Source organism: Aythya fuligula, chromosome 2 (assembly GCF_009819795.1).
Source record: "Aythya fuligula isolate bAytFul2 chromosome 2, bAytFul2.pri, whole genome shotgun sequence".
In the NCBI taxonomy this organism is placed as follows: Eukaryota; Metazoa; Chordata; class Aves; order Anseriformes; family Anatidae; genus Aythya; species Aythya fuligula.
In genome coordinates this window covers 80,878,619-80,897,313 of record NC_045560.1, presented here as the reverse complement: position 1 = coordinate 80,897,313, position 18,695 = coordinate 80,878,619, and the positions used below count along the sequence as shown (strand labels likewise).

Below are 18,695 nucleotides of genomic sequence, written 5' to 3'. Positions count from 1 at the left end.
ACTCTTTCTCTATTTGCATGGGACAATGGAGAAGAAATGTACACAGAGGAGAAGTTCACTATCAGCTAATCATTTGTGACAGTTCATTTTGGTACTGCTCAGCAATAGCCTTTGAGAAAATATTTCAAGTCTTGAGTTTGCCAACCGAGTTCATAACTAGACCCAGAGAACTAAAAGAGTGGCAGGAAAAAAACAAGCTGGGATAGTCATTGTCTCTGATACATACACCTCTAGAAAAGATGATGCTTCAGCAAGTATCTGTCAAGAATGTTATGAATGTTGAATAGTTGTTCCAGACAAAGGAGCACAATCTATCAAGCTTTTCTACTAAATGTTCATACAAGCCCCACTCTCACAATTACTTCACCTAGATGGCAGTGATAAGATAATCAGTGCAGTGGATCGTCACATCAATCAGAGCAGACTGGATATCTTTTTAAGATCGATTTGGCTTAATAGAGCTATTAATTATCCCAGCTCAACCAAGCTGATGGAAAGAAAACATTCTCATTTTGACACACAGAAAATACTCTTAACTACTTGGATGGCTCAAAAATCTTTATCCCTCATGCTCAGAAAAGTCCAGCATTGAAAAACAAAGGAGATTTTAAAATTATTTAAACGATTTAGAATTTTACTTTACTCTTATGCATAAACTTTTATCTTTAAACGTACTTACAAACACACAAGGAATTCCCTACAACAGAAATGGTAATGACTGCCTCCAAGGGTCGACCTCTATGTATTAGAATAGTGAAGAGAACAATCTTGAAAGAGCAACCAGTTGATGCAAATTGGAGATTTGAACACAGATGACATCACAGTGCAGATGATTAGATTTTACTGTCTTAATCTGAACATGCACAAAATGGCTTAAGCACTAAAAACGACTGTGCAGTGTCTTGTGCATTTTGATCATAAATAAAAATACCAACCAGCACCAGTACCAATAAAAAATATAAATAGGATAGAAAGGCTCTGTTTGAACATTTACTTAATGTTCTTGGTTGGACTGTACAGAAATAACTTACCACCTTACTTATGAACTATTCTCTGAATGCTTTTTTTAATGATTTAAATATAAATTAATGAAAGCTGATTGCCATGTATTTGGAATATCAAATGGTTCCTGACTTCACAATGAATTTAAGCCCATGCTTAATTTTAAGCATTTGAGTAAACCGCTAAGTAAATGAACTGGAGCCAATTATGAGCCAATTACGAGTCCTCTTTAATTACTGCTTGAAACAGTGCCAAATTTCTACTGAAGGAAAAAGAAAACATTTCTGATCTGTACCAATGCTTAAAGGCTATTAAAACTATTACCTTTGCCTTCTTTTAGAAAATACTTCTGTGAAATATATATTGATAGATATACCTATAGTATTCATCAGTGCTACATCTATGACATCCTGCAATAATTAATAAGCATATACTATGCCAATATACTGGTGATTTGTTGGGATCAAAAACTAAAACCAGCTAAAACTGCAGTGGGACAGCAGTTCTCTTCATAGTTTTTCTGCTCGCTGGACAACGTAGAGGTGTGGGCAGTGCAATGGCGGATGACAACCTGAGCATCAGCAGATGACAAAATGAGGAGACTGAAGAAAAAAAGGCCTCACCTGTTGAACTCTAATGAAGACGGACATGCTCTTCTCCCAAAACCACTTTCCAATGTAGCTATGTCCTATTTTTTGGCTATTCCCTTACAATCTTGCAAATAAATGCACCTACTGCTTCCCCAACAACATCTTAGGGTTGCAGTTGCAGATATACTTTCAGGACCCTAGCAATTACAGTACTTAGCATGTAGGAGATAAAACACAAACAATCAGTGATGGATTAATGCACTTTTTTTTAATGATCCAAGTTAAATGTTTGTGAGAACCTACACCTATATGAAAGACTCCTAGGTGAATATCTGAGGAAAAGAGTATGATGCCTTGTGTTTTGTAAATGCCATAGAAATGAGTCAGACTGTTAAGGCTTGATGCTGTACTAGCATTTGAAAATACCTAGCAGATGGTTTACTGGAACTTTCTGCAACAAATAAAAGGTATAAATTACCCTCACCAAACAAAACAGCACTCAGAAGATTCATATATCTTAAGTGCTGATACATTGTTTTTCCTCTTCCAATTCAGTGGCATTGATCGTCATCTATAACACTACCCCATGGGACTTGTGCTGGATCACGTTTAAGTAAAAATGGAGAAAGGGGAAGTAAGAGGCAGCAGCAATTTCTTCAGATATGTTAGGAGTTACTAACAGAATTTTAGGATAAAACCAATAAGCTGCCCAAATGTTCACTGTCTGCTCGGTTGTGTTTTGCTTTTTTCAAACGCTGAACGGAAACCTTTCTTGAGTGTTTTATAAAAAACACCATTTTTTATTCAGCAGCACAATGCCACTGTACCTGATTCTCAGTTACTAAATATGGCAGTTTAAGTACCAGTTCATAAACCTAATCAAACTCAACGCTTCTCCCCTAATATGAACCTACTTTTAATTCCGAACTTCTGCTTCTGCTTTTTAATCACCGGACCTTCTCCACACCAATACATACAGGATATGATCTCTGCACGATGTTAATGAGGGTTTGGTCATCAGCTTTCATGGGATCAGGAACTGACCCATCATGTTTTATAAAACAACAAAAAGGAATGTATTTATGGTTTTATTATTATCCCACCTAAGAAAATATAGAGAAAGGAAAGACAGTATATGGTCCAGTCTATATGCACATGTGTTACTTGTATTAATATCAATGGGATTTAAAAATACATATGGAGAGGATAAGATATATCCCTATGTGTTCAGCCATATGCTTAAGGAAGCTCCCCAAATGCTTGTAAATACGATCATGCTTTCTAACATACTACGTATTTATTTGAACAACGTTAAATCTCTAAGCCCTACTTTCCAGCCCATTAAAGCCTCAAATAATTGTTTATTTCCAGTTTAAAGTTACTCTCTTTTTTAGCCATTAGAAGGATGTCTGTAAGCACATTTCCATGATATTTGGGGAATTAGAGAATTGATAATAACTCTCCCATTATCCGAAGGGGTATCTCTCTGGGAAGAGGAATACTCAAGATGAACTATATTTTAGTGAGGAATTCTTTCCAGAAGGTTTTGGGACAGGCCCAAAACATGTTAACTGAAAGGTCTGGAATGCTACTTACACAACAAACATGTGTTCGTGTTGTAGACCTCGGACAACTACATTCCTTACGGAGGCCAAAGACTTTGAAAGCTAGTCATTTTTCTGAATAGACTTGTTCTTATTTTCTTTGTTTTTAAAGTTTTGGACACAAGACAAGGGTCTGACCCACTACGCACAAGAGTGTTATATTCTGAGTTTCCCATATGAACGAGGTCACTAGATTTCATCTCACGATTTATGATCCGGTGCAAGCCATCTTTAAATGCGGTAGTTTGAGATAGATTATGGAATATCCTATGCATTTTAGAAAGTTATGATGATGTGGTTGCAACTGATCATTTTGTTTGGCTCATCTGTAGCTTCCTTTCAGCTGAACCTTGGTAAATGACTTTGTGAGGACTCAGTTATAGTTTTATCAATTAAAAGATGATTGGGATAGTTTACTGGATTAACTACTTCAAATACTGTTGAATCCACAAATATAAAGCTATTTTCATGGAAATGTAGTCAGGACATTTGTGGTTCTCTTGGTACATATAGTACCAATATGTACCATCTTACATGTAAATGCAGTGCAGAAGCAAAAGCCAAGTTTACAGCCAGCTACTGAAACTCACCTTCTTAGCTTATTTGACATATTTCTTTTGAGGCAAAGGAAATATGGCTACTTAGTTTTTTTTTTAATATCACACAGAACAAAAATTTATGTTGTGGTATCGCCATTTCATTTTCTTGCTGTTTCTTCTTGACCATAAACAAGTTTTGGAAATTCAGCTTTTACTTGACCTTTTAAATCTCAAATTATGATAAAACTCAGACTTTTCTTCCTTCTATAGTACTTCATACTTTGTAAAATAGAAAAACAAAACAAACAGTCATCGTCTTTTTAAACTACATCAATGAATGTTGAAGCCAGATCCGGTTTCCCAGCAAGGAATTATTAAAAGACAGAAATAGTCTAATGACCACAGGAAATCTTTAAGCACCAAAATGGGGACAAAAGTCTCCTGGGGAAAAGACAATATTTCCTACATGGTCATTCATGTCTCCTTGTAATACAATACAGGGGTATTGTCTGTTTGTCTGCTTAAGCAGATGCACAGAATAAAATTAGAAACAACTCCTGACTACAAAAACATTTCAAATGCTAGATGCAGGTATGCAGGTACATGCACGGCAATACTGACATCACTAGTATGCCATGATATTTTTTTTAAAAAATTCCTAACGAGATAGACCTTTGATCATTAATATAAACACCATTCTTGCCGCATTATAATAAAAGGCTACCAACCTCCTGCAGGATCTTTGACTTCAGGTCATATTGCATCTTGCTGCAATCTTAATATTGGTTATACAAATTGTCAAAACAATAGGAGAAATACTCTAAAATAGATACAGTTTATAGTCAGTCCCCTCCCCCAAGGAATTCAGTACGGGAATGTAAACCCAAAGATTTATTTTTCTGTTCAGGTCATGCCTGGGGTAGACTGCTATGTAACTAAGCCCCCTAGACTGAAGTCAAGAGTTACACAAAGTTAACAGGCCTTTGTAGGCAAAAAAATCCTGAGATAGCCCTCCATGGATCATGAACTGAGGTAACAGCATTATCCCCACCACAAAGATGATTCAGAACAAGGCATGTGGCCCACAGCTTACCTCAACGTAGTCCCTGGCATGGCCCCAGTCTCTCTTAGCATCTAGATTACCCAGGCTGAAACAATCCAGCTGTCCAAGGTGAATCTTTGCCACTGATCGGCTAATTTTTCGAGTAACGAAGTTAGCTCCTGGAACAGGAATACAAGATAGCATCAGCATAATTGCACTTTGAAAAACTAGCCACAAGAAACACCTTGTTGCTCTGCCCATCGCATTTTCTTTCAGTCTTCATTCATTCCCCTCATACTGCCTAGACCCATGCCATCATTTATCGTTTGAGTGGGCTAAGATGCTTCCAGTGCAAGTGTCACATTAGCTTCACTTTCACAGCAAACATCTTTCTTTGTGGGACTTCTAAGCATTCCTAATTTGCTGCCTCAGTGTTCAGTCCAGGCATAAAGCCAAAGAAAATCATTTGGAATGTCAGTTCTTAAACACAAAATGCAAAAGGTTACATAAAGAAGACAGACATCTTAGACCACCCTCATGTTTTTTTGTTGCCATTTCTTTTTTTTCCCATTTTATTTTAAGGAATGCATACTTCTAAATATATTAGTTTATTAATTAAAAAAGTAAGTCTATCCAAAAAACTGTAACAGTTAATCATGCTCTACTTTTCCAGTTATTTGAGGTTCTTCATCCACTGATTTCAATGAGATTATGAAACTGTGATTTTACCTTTATCAAAGGCTGTATAATATTTTTATTATTATTTTAATAATATTTTTTATTATTTATTCATTCACTATATTTCAGTGGAAGTTTGTGCACCCATTTCTGCTCCCTCTAGAGTTGTTTTAAATTGTACTTGCTTTTAGTTATTTTCATAACCTGAATTTTGGATTATGACTGCTCTTTTTCTAAAATATGGTCAACAGTTTCCTCAAAAGCAGAAGGATTTAAATTTAGACCATGAGTGCAGGCTAAACAAGCCCAATGGCATTTGCACACTAATGGGCCACAAAAATTAAAATTACATGCCTTTTTAATAGCTAAAAAATATGATTGAGTGGTGACAGATGATACCTCATCCAAATGGAAAGCAGAAAAGTTAGTGAAAATGACTGCACTTGTAAAATGCTCTTAGCAAACTTAACAAGCCCCAAGTAGTGCAGCTTGTGCATTCAATGCATGTGTATTTTTTTTTTCCTTATGGGAACTCTGCTCTTGAAATACGCATCTGAATGTTTTCTGTCAAAGAAATGCAAGCTGCTGCAAAATTACTAAATAATGTGAAGTGTGTGTTTCAGGCTCTAAGTTTTGCTTATAAGTATTTGCTTAAAAGTATTACAGTGCATTTTTCATCATTTGACCCTGCTAAATGTAAAAAAAAAAAAAAGAGTATACCTGTCAACATCATATTCAATGAAGCAATTAATAAATTCAGAATTTATCACAGGATTAAGATACTATTTTAATTTTCTGTCAACTGTTGAACTAATTGGACTTCTGATAATTACGCATTTGGAATCAATCATCGTTTTGCGCTTTTCTTTTAAAGGATGAAAATAAAAAAAAACATATTCCCTGAAACAGTGTTTATATAAAAGGAAGTTTACAAAATAGAGTGATTTGCACAAGTTCATAAATAAAAATATTACTGGGAGTCTTTTTTAAATCAATGTTTCTCAATAATTGGACAAATGAGAGTCATCTGGAAGGATAAAAGCCCGACATTCTTTCTGGCTGCATTCTGCATACTCAGTAGGAGAAATATAATTATCCCAGAGATAAACCAGTGTAAACCACAGGACCAATACTACGATTCTGCTATTGAAATTCCTGAAAGAAAGTTCCCATTTTCCTGGCTGGACAAGCTTGCAGCAGGAGTGGAATTCTGGCTGAAGAGCAACCAGTGAAAGAACCTCTCTGGTTAGTCTAGCTGGCACTTCTCCAAAGATTTTTTCCTCAATTTTTTTTTTTTTTTTTTTATGTTATCAAAGTGTTTTAAGGTCTTCATACAGATTATTACTAATCAATTTAAAATAGATTCAACCTATTACACAAACGGATTCACAGTAGCTCTGAAGTTTCTTAACCTTCTGCACTGAAATAATTTCAGTTATTATTAATATTAAACAATGGGAAAAGCTTTTTTTTTTTTTTTTTTTTTTTTTTTTCTTGGATAAAGTATGTGGCTTGATGTTCCAGACTGCAACCAAGTAACAAGCAAACCTATCAGCTTTCAACGCTACATTCCCATTTGCAGCAAAAGCAGTGAGAGTTCTAATCATCATCTGCATTAAAGCAAGTTTTTTACTGTCAACCTCCACAAATAATGAACATCAGCTTCCATTTTGGAGCAGTCACTTGCTGAACACAAAAAAGAAGTATATTAGGTAATGTGTGAGGGAACTATGAAATCAACTTGAAATGTATAAAAGTAAAAATGATGCTGTGCAGGGAAAAAGAGCATGTGCAACAAATACTAAAAACTGCGGTCTTCTCACAGAGTCACTGATAAATGGAGAGAAACTATCCTTAAAGATCCTCTCCAAGCAAAATCAGGATACACCTCAAAATGCAGAATTTAAGACAGAGCATCAAGAGTGAAAAAATGAAAACCCTTATTTTCCAGAAATGTTCCAGTAAGGGTTCTTGGAAGTGCTTTAGCATTAAAGCTGTGGAAGAAAACTCTACTACTGTTCATTTTGAAACGTGATTTTTTCTTGCAACCAAGGACCGAATGGCACATTTCAAAAAACATTTAAATTTTATGGTTCATAAATACAGTTTAAATACCGATTCTCTTCAAACACAGTATCTTAAAATATCCCATTACACTTCATGTTTGATCCCATGCCATTAAATGAACATCATGCCTAGAACTTCAGCTGATGCCCACTGGAGGCATACAAAATAGTTAAGGCTGTGTCAGCATTTCCATTATAAAGCCCTCTCGTAGGGGTTTGCAATCAGGCTATAAAATCTTGCTTTGGCCTGAAACTTGGCAGACGTAATGTCTCTATCCTCGGGAATGACTATCAAAAGATCTGTGTGAATTTCTACAGATATCCTTATATAACTGAATACAAAGTACCTTTTGAGACACTGAAATGGTTATTTTCCTTCTCAGGAGGTATTGAAGATTTAACTGAAATGTTGAACCTACATGAACATTTTCCTCCACAGAATGGCAAGTTGGTACCACTTAGAGGATCAAGAGAGCTGCTGCTGTGTCAATCACTTTGTCCTTCAGTCTGATTTTCATCAGCTCTGGATGATATATCAGCTGTAACGTAGCTGTAACATAGTTACAGCTGTGTAAGGCCTACATTCGTATGCTGCTACCAGCATCACTTAGTGAGAAAACTAACTTCTACTGGTGGTGAAGAAAGAGACCAGAGTCCCATAAAGAGAGAGATCAGAGTCCCACGTTTGTCCCCTGGCTTTGTACCACTTCCTCAGTTCAGAGAGGCTTTGTATTCACTGCTCACACCTCGCAGGAATAAACTTTCACATCTCTATTAAATGCATGATGCATTTTGACTTGCTCAAATACGTCCTCAAAGTGTGTGAGGCTGGCACTGCTCTGGGAATTTGCTACCCTACAGTAACCAAGACAAGAGTCATGCCTGCTCCCTCACTAGGGATAAGTTGCCTTGCACAGCTATCCTTGTTACCTAGGCAGAAAATATATCCAAACCATGAAGGGCCAAATTGTGTTGTGTCACACTGCTACTGACAGCACTGGAATTACTGGAGTGCTGCGGCAGAGGTCTGGCCAGGCATGGCAAAGGTCTCTTTGGTATGTCCTCACATTTTGGCAGTTCCTCAGTTGAAGACTGCCTTACAAGATTTTACGTTTTAAAGAGGCCTTAAACATGAGTTTTCATGATATTAACAGCTTTTCAAGAACCTTGGGCATTAGCTGAGGTTTGTTTTCAAAACCCAAGCCCTCCCTCTGAGACCATTAGCATCCCAATAGGAAGCATAAGGTCTGATTTACAGACTCTATTTATCCTAGGCATGATTCTAAGCAAGGATTCCTCATTAAGCAGACCTGATCTGTAAAACACATACCCTGTCAGCAAACCATTATAAGAACAATACTGCAATGAGAAGAAATAGCAGAGGTATAATGCAATAGCTTGGGCTCTCCAGCTCACGCCTGTCACCCACCTGGCTCAGGTTTGCTCATCCCTCTAAGATGGATGCTGATTACACCTGGCAAAGTCACAGTTTTGAAAGCTGGGCACACATTTAAAACCAATGCTTTAGGAAGCACAATCTCGGTGCACCTACAATTCCAAAGCTGGGTGCCCCAAGAGAAAAAAAAAATAATCCACCTCCCTGCACCAGTACACCTCATTCCCTTTATCAGCACTGGAATTTCACCCTTCCTGTATTTATCAGGGAACTGATGTTTTCCTCAAGATTGAGAGGTTTACAAGAAGCAGGCAAATGGATGAATCAGCTTGAAGAGCTGCTGTTACAGTAACTGTTGCTGTTTTGTTTGTTTCTCCAACAACCATAACTTTCCCATCTCTCAAAGCTTAATACAAAATTCAACAGATGACAAACTACTGTCTGTGAAAGACTGCTGTGTGTAACACTGGTTATACCATGTGTAAGAAATATCCATAATTAATCCATGTCATGCAATAACAATCTAATAACATTTAATAGCAATATTTATCAGCTGAGACGCAGTACTAGAACAGTTTATCAAGTTTCCATAACATCTTTTTCTTCATTTTGCATAAAAATATTAAAGTTTTCTGCCTCTAAAGTGCTGGCACAAGAAAAAGGGGATTTTTTTTTTTTCCTCTCCTAGTTTCTACAGTTCTGGCATAGACTCTAGTGGGAGCCCAACATGTTCAAACACATTGTGTACCTGGTGCTTCTACTAACCCAGAGGAACATATTTCTTTTAGCATATATGTTGTAAATGATACATTTAATGAGATCATTAAAATGTTTTGATTGCCTGAAAATCCACACTGCTCATAATTTCCATTCTATTAGAAGCTTTTCCATTTTTTTTGTGGCAAGCTGAAATTAAAAAGCAAAGCAGCACCCAGTTTTTCTCAGAAAAGAAGTCCAGAGACTCCTTTAGTTTGTACTGATGAAAATCAGCACAAACTATTCTGTAATCAATGGAGTTATGTTAATGTAAACCAGACGAAAAATCAAATTACAGATCTTTAAATTAACCTTCTAGTTTTGAGGTTTAAATGGAATTTTCAACTGTATCTTAATTGAAACAACTGATAGAGTAAAGCAGCTGCTTAGTAGATGTTAAACACAAACTAAAGCATTTGAATTATCAATCCACTCTCAATTTACAATAGCAAATTGTTCATCTCCCAACAAAAACTATACTAAGTTAAAAATCACTGTTTGGAAATAAAGGAAACATCAACGTTGACGGTGATTTTTTCCTTCCCAGCTAATATCCTACTAATTCTACACAGCAAACTTGGCTGCATTTGGATGAGCTTGCCAGAAAGTCTGCAATCAGATTTTTGCAAAATGAAATATATATGAAATGAGGGCAAAATGATTCATAAGCAACTCATTGCAAAGTCATGCACTGCATGGGAAACATCTTCCTGATCTGAGTGATAAATCATTTTATTTCCTGAAACATGAGATATAGAACTTTAATCCCAACATTTTAATCCTGTATAGCATAGCTGGAAATATGCTTCATCATAGCTTTTCTAATCTCCTTCTCTGTCCTTTAAAATTGTAATATCTTCTTATGATAGTGCATTTCTCAGATTTTTAATACATATATAAAAAGTAGCATATTTCACACATTTTCAGTATACATACCCCTAACTATTTTTCAATGGACACACAGGATCTCTAAATAAGGAAAAAAAGTTACTGATAATAGGCTTGTTTTTACAAGTTATTCTTTATCTGTCCTCCTGGGAATAATCATGTAACAATAAAATTCACAGATCACATTTTGAAAGCAACTGTACAATAACAATATTGTTCCTCCTTATCAAGCGATTCTCATTTGGTATTACTTTAGTATGTGTGATTTCCAGAAAATGAAGTAGCACTCATTCTATTAAATTTGGGAACAAAGACATTCTTTAATATATCGATAGACATTTTTTAACTTTCCAATGCCATAAATAAAATGTGCTAATATAGGAAAGAGAGTTTGACCCTACTTCCCATTTGCACCATCCTTGTTCAACTGGAATTTCTTGCACAATGGCAGATGTCCTACCATTATCTAAAAAAATGGGAGACTGAGGCAGAAAGGTAAAGGTGTGCCCAGGCAGGAAGCATCAGCAGCAGGAGTGCAACACACAGGGAGGCCCTGCTCTTCCAACCCAAGAGCGCACTCAGGACATTTGGACTGATGAGGGCAACAGGGGGTCATATGAACTTGGCATGGAGGCAACAGAAATTAATGGTTTTCATAATCAGAGGAGAAAATAAGAGTCATTTATCTTGCGTGGAAGGACAAAGTACAGAAACTGGGAGGGAACACAGAAAGAAGAGAAGACTTTCCTTTTTCCCAGAGGGCAGAAATATAGCATGAAGCCTGCCTGGAGGGGATAACTAGCAGGCACTGTAACAGAGGGGCAAGGACATGGGGCAAGAGATGTACCGATGGCCATGAAAGGATGAGAGTCAGGCATAACGTTTGTCACTAGGTCTCCCCACAGCAAAAGCTACATTCCTCAGTGATTTAGTACAGCCAACCGTCCATGCTGGGATCTGTCAGCAGAGCTTTAAAGTCTCCACAACTGTTTTGCATACAAACAGATATATGTTTCCACCTCTGCACAGAACAATGACAGGATTATTCCTATGACTTCACAGCAGTTTTCTGCAGTGACTATGAAAAAATGACATTTAATTAGCAGTCAATTTGCATGTGTAATGTGGAACACAAAGCTATTAGATTTCACATTAAAAGTGACCTTATTCAGGGATTAAATACATGCATCAGATCTATCACATGGGCTTGTTAAAAGGATATGGTGACAAACCAGCAATAATAGCTGGGCACAGAAGTGTTATTTTAGTATATTTCCTCCATATAATTTTTCTTAAATTAAAATATTTTCCCCTCAGGAACTGTTCACTGAACAGGAAAAGGTGAGGCATCAAAGATTCTTATAAAGGAAAAACCAAACATTAATACTGAAAACAATATGTAAAAGTGTTATTTCTGTTCCCAAGTTTATGCTCCTAATGGCACTTACATAAACAGAGCAGCGTTTTGCTTACAGAAAACTTAACCTTTTGCTCCAAACTATTCACTTTGATTTCTTAATCACAGTTCATACGCACTGCATCTTAAAACAAAGGTAAGTGCATTTAGCCATTCTCATTTATTCACTCATTTAACATGTATCTTTTAAATTGTACAGCTAATATTTTTGAATTAACCCATTCATTTAAGCTGTCTAAGAATTCGACAAGCCCTTGCATGTATGTGCTATGGGCATGCATGAGTGTGCTTCCCCATCAGCACGGTCTATTATGTTGTTTAGGCGTGTGTAAACAATTGGAGTTAACCAAATTCTTTGCTGATCTGGGTCTACAATAGCTAGAAATGGTTTCAACCAAAAGGAAAATCCAGCCTTTGTACAAAACAGGAATATCATGCAGTCAAAGGCAGCTTGCACAAAAACCTGATTTTAACTTAGCTTGTTAAATAGCCAAAGTTCGGACATCTGTGCCCTCTAAATTTAACACCCTTTCTCTTCCTTTCTCTCTTTCCCCTCCTCCATGCTCCCAGCAACCAGTAGCACATCAAAAAAGGTGTTGTTCAATGGCTCAAGCTGCGACATTCAGCCTTTACCCTAGCACTCCCTTGAGAAGAAGCAGGCAAGGCTTTTAATCTTACCTGGTGACACATGACTGACTAATACGGTTTCTTGGACCTTCTGACCTTTGAGAGACTAAGTCTGGTTGGTCCCTCAGCCTCTCCAGGTGGCTGGGACATTAGCTTATGGTGGGTTACTGTATAATCAAGGTTTTGCACAGGTCTTGTGTCTCTCTCTGTACACACACATTAGTGCCAGCTTTTAATGTGCAAATTTCCAAGTGTAAAATGTGTCGTTTCACCTCAAGTCAAGGATAAAAAATAAAAACTTTCATGTACTTCTACAAAAGATAAAAGAGATTGTAATAAGAGCTAGCTTTAAAACCAATCACAGTGTCATATAACTTTGCTGAGTCAGTGCTTATGTATTTTTGTGGAGAGAGAAAAATGGGCTAGCTACAGACAAATAACTTATCTGAAGCTTTGCTTCCCACACAAACTAATACACAGTCTTGGATGGGTTAGACAAACTCGAGATATTCCAAAATCTACGTACTCTCCTTTTAAGCTTTGTTGCTCAACCTTTTTTTTTTTTTTTTCTTTTTTTTTTTTCCTTAGGGCTTTCTTCTGAATATCGTTGTGACAGTGGTAGTCCTCAAGGCACCCTGTAGAAAGCCCTTAATGCATTATTTAGTAAATATGTCTCAATTGTTGTAAACCACCCTTTGTACAGGTGTCCTGGAGCAGCCAAGAGGGGGTCCTGAAACACTGTCAAACTGTATTGGCAGGGAGCTGTGAAGAGCCATGGGCAAAGAGCTCACCCAGAAGTAACAAGGGACTATGGAGAGCTGGAGGGGAGGAGAGAAAGAAATCTAAGGTCTGGCAAATACAGGAAATATTTTTTTTTCCTAGCACTTGAACAGCACACATAAAATCAAGACACTATATTTCCTTCCATTTTCTGTGTTACAAATAATTGGACACTCAGCTAGGGTGCAGCGAGAAGTACATCTCTAACACCATCGATGATCCCAAGAATTCAATGCATAAATCGTGCTCGTCTGCAATTACCATTACAAGGATGAGTTGTTCCAGCTACAGATTCCCCTTCAGACTCACAACAGATGTGTTGCCAGGAATGCCAGAATGACTCTCAGTGCTTTCAGCTCACCCTGCCTGCCCCAGCTGCCCTGTTTCCCTCAGCTCTGCTTCTGCACAGGGACAAGTGGTGTGCTGAGAACACCAGAGCAGGACAGCGCTGGAAGAGATGATCTTGGACAAAACCAAAGCAACACCCCTCAAAAGCAGGATTTTAACAACGAACCTGCTTGAAATGCACTTCAAAGTAGTTGTGCAGAGAAAACACCTATACCTTAAAGGAACCCCAAAACCTATCAGGGTAAGAAGAGAGTGGGAAGGAAGTGCAGAGACAAGTTGACGAGATATCAGGAAGAGTGAAAGCCAACAAAACAGCACGGTCCTTCTGCTCCTGAGAAACCTGGACATGTTTGGCCAAGCTGCATTGACCTCCTGCATTCAGAGAGCCAATGAAAACATCATTTCACCTAGCTGCAGCTGCTGCCAGTTGCCTAAACTTACCATAAAAAGTTTTGTCCGTATTTCAGAGCAGGCCACAATCACTCTCAGGGGACTGTGGAGTTAAGCAAGGGCTCACAGCTTCCACATCCAAAACCTGAATGGAAAACGTGACCAGGCAGAAGGGCAGCTCTCCCACATGAGAAGATACGTCAGGAGGTTGCATAAAAGCCATTGTTGCAAGCGAACCCCCACTCTGGGACAAATCCCAGGAATAAAATTAATTTTCATTTTTAATCGAAAAAGACACTGAGGTGAATAAGTAAGACACCTTTTAACTGAGAAAGCTACTTGAATGTAGGAAAACAGTACCATTAGAGCAGCTGTTTAAAACGCATGTGCATTTCAATGAATATTCTCTTTTTCTGACTTTGTCACTGAAATCGAATCCCACTCTTGCACATTCTTTCCATGTGGGAATAATGTATTTTTAGTGTAATTAATTCTTAAATTAAAGATAAATATGCAGCTATATACATAGAGAACCCAGTTTCCTACTAAGAGGAAGTAAATGCAGGAGATGCATTTCTGCTAAGTGCAATTTCACTGAGATTAGATTACTGAAGTTTAGAAGCAGGAACCCAAACTTATATATTCCACCATTAACACGTCCAATTACCATGATAATTTTGCATAAGAAACCAGAAAACAGAGCAGAAATCAGCTGTACAAAACATTTGGAAAGCAATTAAATAACAAGAGTGTCTAAACAAAATGTCCATTTTCCAAAGTTCAGCTTTTTATTCTCACTGCTCTTTTAATACCAATATTTTTAAGAACACGTCTTCCTTTGTGGACTCCTGAAATTCATTGTTATCCTGTTTTTGTGATATTTCCCATTTAAGTTAGTTTACACTTCCTCTAGGAACAGAAGAGGCAGTCAGATCACCTGCTGTTCTGAGATGCCTACAATACTTAAGCACAATGGGGTGAAACCAGGACAGAAAGTTAGCCCAATTCCGAATTTCCTGGCTTTGTATTTTTAGTGGGACCTTTCACATAATTTTAGCATCCCCATAGGTAGCTGTGCATGCTCTCCGAAACGCTCACATGCACATACAAACACTCTGTGCGTGTTCAGGAAGAAAGCCGTAAATTCTAGCACTAAATATTCTAGCACTATGTGCGTCAGTGTTCTTTTTGAATGCACCATAATACAGTTTCACAAAATAACCCTGGATTAATTATATATTGTATTTTTTTTTTCCTAATAAGATTGTGCCCTGTTCAGGTGCAGGATTTGCTCTGGGAGCAGAAACTACTGTCTTGTGATGAATGAAGCAGGAGTCCTACAGAGTCTGAAGCTCAGCAAAGTAAAGAACTGCAGAAAAAGTAGTTATGGATGCACAGCTCGATCTATTAATGCTGCTACGGAAAAATGATTTATACCTTAGTTTCTGAATGGGTGCTCAGCACTTCACTGCGTACTCATTTAATCACTGCATCAGACTCCTCTGTGGACTTGGTTACCAAGCACTCAGTTTTATTCTTAACAACAACCAAAAAATAAATGCAGACACTAATCTTTTCTGGGGAGTGCAAATAACAGCCTTATCAGACCCCACAGGTACAAGTTTGAATTAAGTTTGTGGAAACACCCTTTTTCACTCATTACACAATTTTTGAGCTAAGCAAGCTTGGAATATTCCCTTCTCCCCCTTCATAGTCCTCAGGATGTGTTCATATTTACCTCATTGCTTATGCTCACACAAATGTCTTTGGATGGTGAAAAAAACTAACTTATGTGGTCACAGAAACAGCCTTCTTAAATTTCCAGCTGCAGTCTAGAACCCAGTTTCAAAACTATACAAAAATGAATTTTAAAACAGTTCCCAAGTGTACACAGAGAAGTTTGTCTCTCAAAGGGCAGTTTATAGAGGGACCTCGAGGAGCAGGGAGGGAAATTGCTGAAATTTAACCCTGAACCCCACGTGAACCCAGGGATCGGGACTGCATATTTTCCACTGTCCTGCCATCTGCTGCTTCACTGCACATGGTAATCTTTGGCAACCCCACTGAGAGCTGCCTGGGCTATGGCTCTGTTCAGACAGGGTGTAGAAAGAAAAGACACTGAGAATGTCATGGCTGGCTGACCAGACTACTGAGATCAGAGAGATTATGCCTCATTTGCTCACCAAGCCCTGCCAAAAGCAACACCATTTAACTGCAGGTACTCAAAACCCAACAGGCATGTTTAAAGGAATTCTGGGCTTAAAAAGAGGACCATTCATAACGTGCATTTGTTGGGGATACTGTAGCTACCACCTTTTGGCAATTATTCATGAAAGGTTTTTTTTTAAAGAACGTTTACAATGCCCAGCGTTTCAGGTAAAAGAGGTATATGGTAGAAAGTATCATATCTTACAGGAAAGATGGACCTGGAAGATGACTCAGGCTTAATAGCCCAGCAAACAGAGAGAAAACATAGCTGTTATTTTAAAACAGCTACAGTCTGTTTATCTCCAGGCTGTGAAATGCTGCACAGTATGGGAGTGTGAGGGTCTGGTACTTCTATGCATAACCCTCATATGTCATCTCATGACAAGGGACCTCCCTTGAGCCAGAGCCAAATCTACATTTGTTCCCCAGAGCACCCCCATATGCTCTGGATGAAGCAGGCAAAGAATCAGCTTTCAGAAACTGGCTTCCCCTGACCACATACTTCTGGACACGGGCCTCAACCCTCTCGGTGACAAAGTACCTAATGCTTACCCGTGGAATTTACTGACTATTTCAAAATGATGACTGTAAAAGCTAGGGAATATTCAGTGTCTCAATAGTAGTGTCTCAAAACTGCTAAGCAATAGTGTAGTGTCTCAAAACAGCCAAGGAATATTTCTAAAAGAGTCTTAGACCTGCAGGAAAGTTACTGTAGGATACAGAATTCCTGTGGGAGGTAGAATCAAATAATGCTGACACCAACCGCATGTTATTAAGGTATCTTGCCCCATCCCCTCTGCTCCTGCCAGAAGCACTAGAAATGAAGATGTAATTCTGTATGTGTCTACAACAACATCCCGCCCTATTTCTTCACTCGAATACTGATTTTGGAAATGGCAGTGCCTTCTCTCATCTCTGCTTGGGAAAACAGTCAAAAGCACTTCAGTAAGATAAGCTTCTCTCGGGGCTGCAGAGCTATGGTTGGCAGATGTCAGGGTTGACAAATGTTCTTCTAATTGCAAAGGGACACTACAAAATTGTCCTCTGACTTGGAATAGACAGCCGCTGTCACCCTTTCTTCTTCCCTGCTGCTCTACTGCCTCCACTCTGTCTGCCTCACAGGGAGATCGGAAAAGAGACAGAAAAAGCCACATAAGAGAGGAGGAACAGACATCTCTTTCCCAGCTCCAGCTGTGTTGGAGCCAACAGGCTCCGTTGTTTTGATGATTCCGGGACCTGTAAGTCTCATTTCATCCCTGCTTGACAGAAGTGCAAAGCTGAGGTGAGAACGGCTTGCAGACTTACCAGGGGAACTTCTCATCCTGAAGCCGTTCCCCTCCTAGAAATGGCCCTTTTCTCTCAGACCTGGAATCAAATAATCTCCACCCCAACCTCATGGTAGTAGGCTCCGCGTCTGTGTAACCTTCATGGGTCACAAGGGAGTTTTGCTAGCACTAAGCTTTGTAAACAAAAGGCAAGGCAGGAGCAATTTGTTAATATCGGTAAGGCAAAGAGATCAAACTTGCTTTTTGCAGTGTTTTTCTTTTGATACGAATGCATACCTTGAAAAGAAAATGTTTGAAGTAGAAAGCTTCCCATTAATATTCTCAGCTTAAACTGCTTCTTTGCTGGGCTCCAGTGAATCAGAGCTCCACTCCTGCTCTCTTTCTTGACTCATAGCCTCAGTGACAGTCAAGAAGCCAGGCAGAGCCACTTCATAAAATGTACTAAATGAAGCAACTTTTAATAACAACACGGGCTGGCAGGTAGCCATGTTAAAGAAGGAAAGACCTAGTAAGAATGTCCTGCAGCACTGAAGTCTCTGTTGTTCTCATTACTGTAAAGGAAGAAAATCTCTTTAAATGCTTTTGATTCAAATGATCACTTGACAGAAACGACGGACAAGACAAATGGCTGTAAAACAAGGCAATTGGATTTCCTACTGCTACAATATCTTACTTGGCTCCCATGACACAATTTCTCTGTTATTCTCCCTTGCCATGGTAAAGTAAACTTACAGGCTACCCAGAAAACAGATTAGTATAATCAGTCCTTTATAAATTATATCCCTTCACTCAAGGAAAGCAAATAACTTTGCCTCCTCTATAATAACTGTTTCTAATACTTCATTTATTCTTTAAATTGTTTATAAAACACTTCAACAAAGGTCAAGACGAGAGGGCAACAATAACCATAGATTAAGGAGACTCTCTAAGTATTTTGCGCCTGTGAGTAAACACTTTGGCAATTGTTATGATACAAGATGGATCTAGTAAAAAAAAAATCTGTTCTATTTATGATTTTCTGGACCATACATATTATTCCATCAGAGAGAGATTCCCCATCTTTTCCACAGCTTTTTTA

At 38.2% G+C, this 18,695-nt stretch overlaps 1 protein-coding gene across 1 annotated transcript in view; it reads right to left on the bottom strand.

Moving 5' to 3' along the window:
* GMDS (GDP-mannose 4,6-dehydratase) overlaps positions 1-18,695 on the bottom strand; it is a 403,977-nt gene that overhangs the window by 218,143 nt on the left and 167,139 nt on the right. Inside the window, exon 7 of the mRNA XM_032182378.1 lies at positions 4,829-4,956. Coding sequence (XP_032038269.1) covers positions 4,829-4,956 — 128 coding nt within the window. The remainder of the gene's footprint in view (positions 1-4,828; positions 4,957-18,695) is intronic.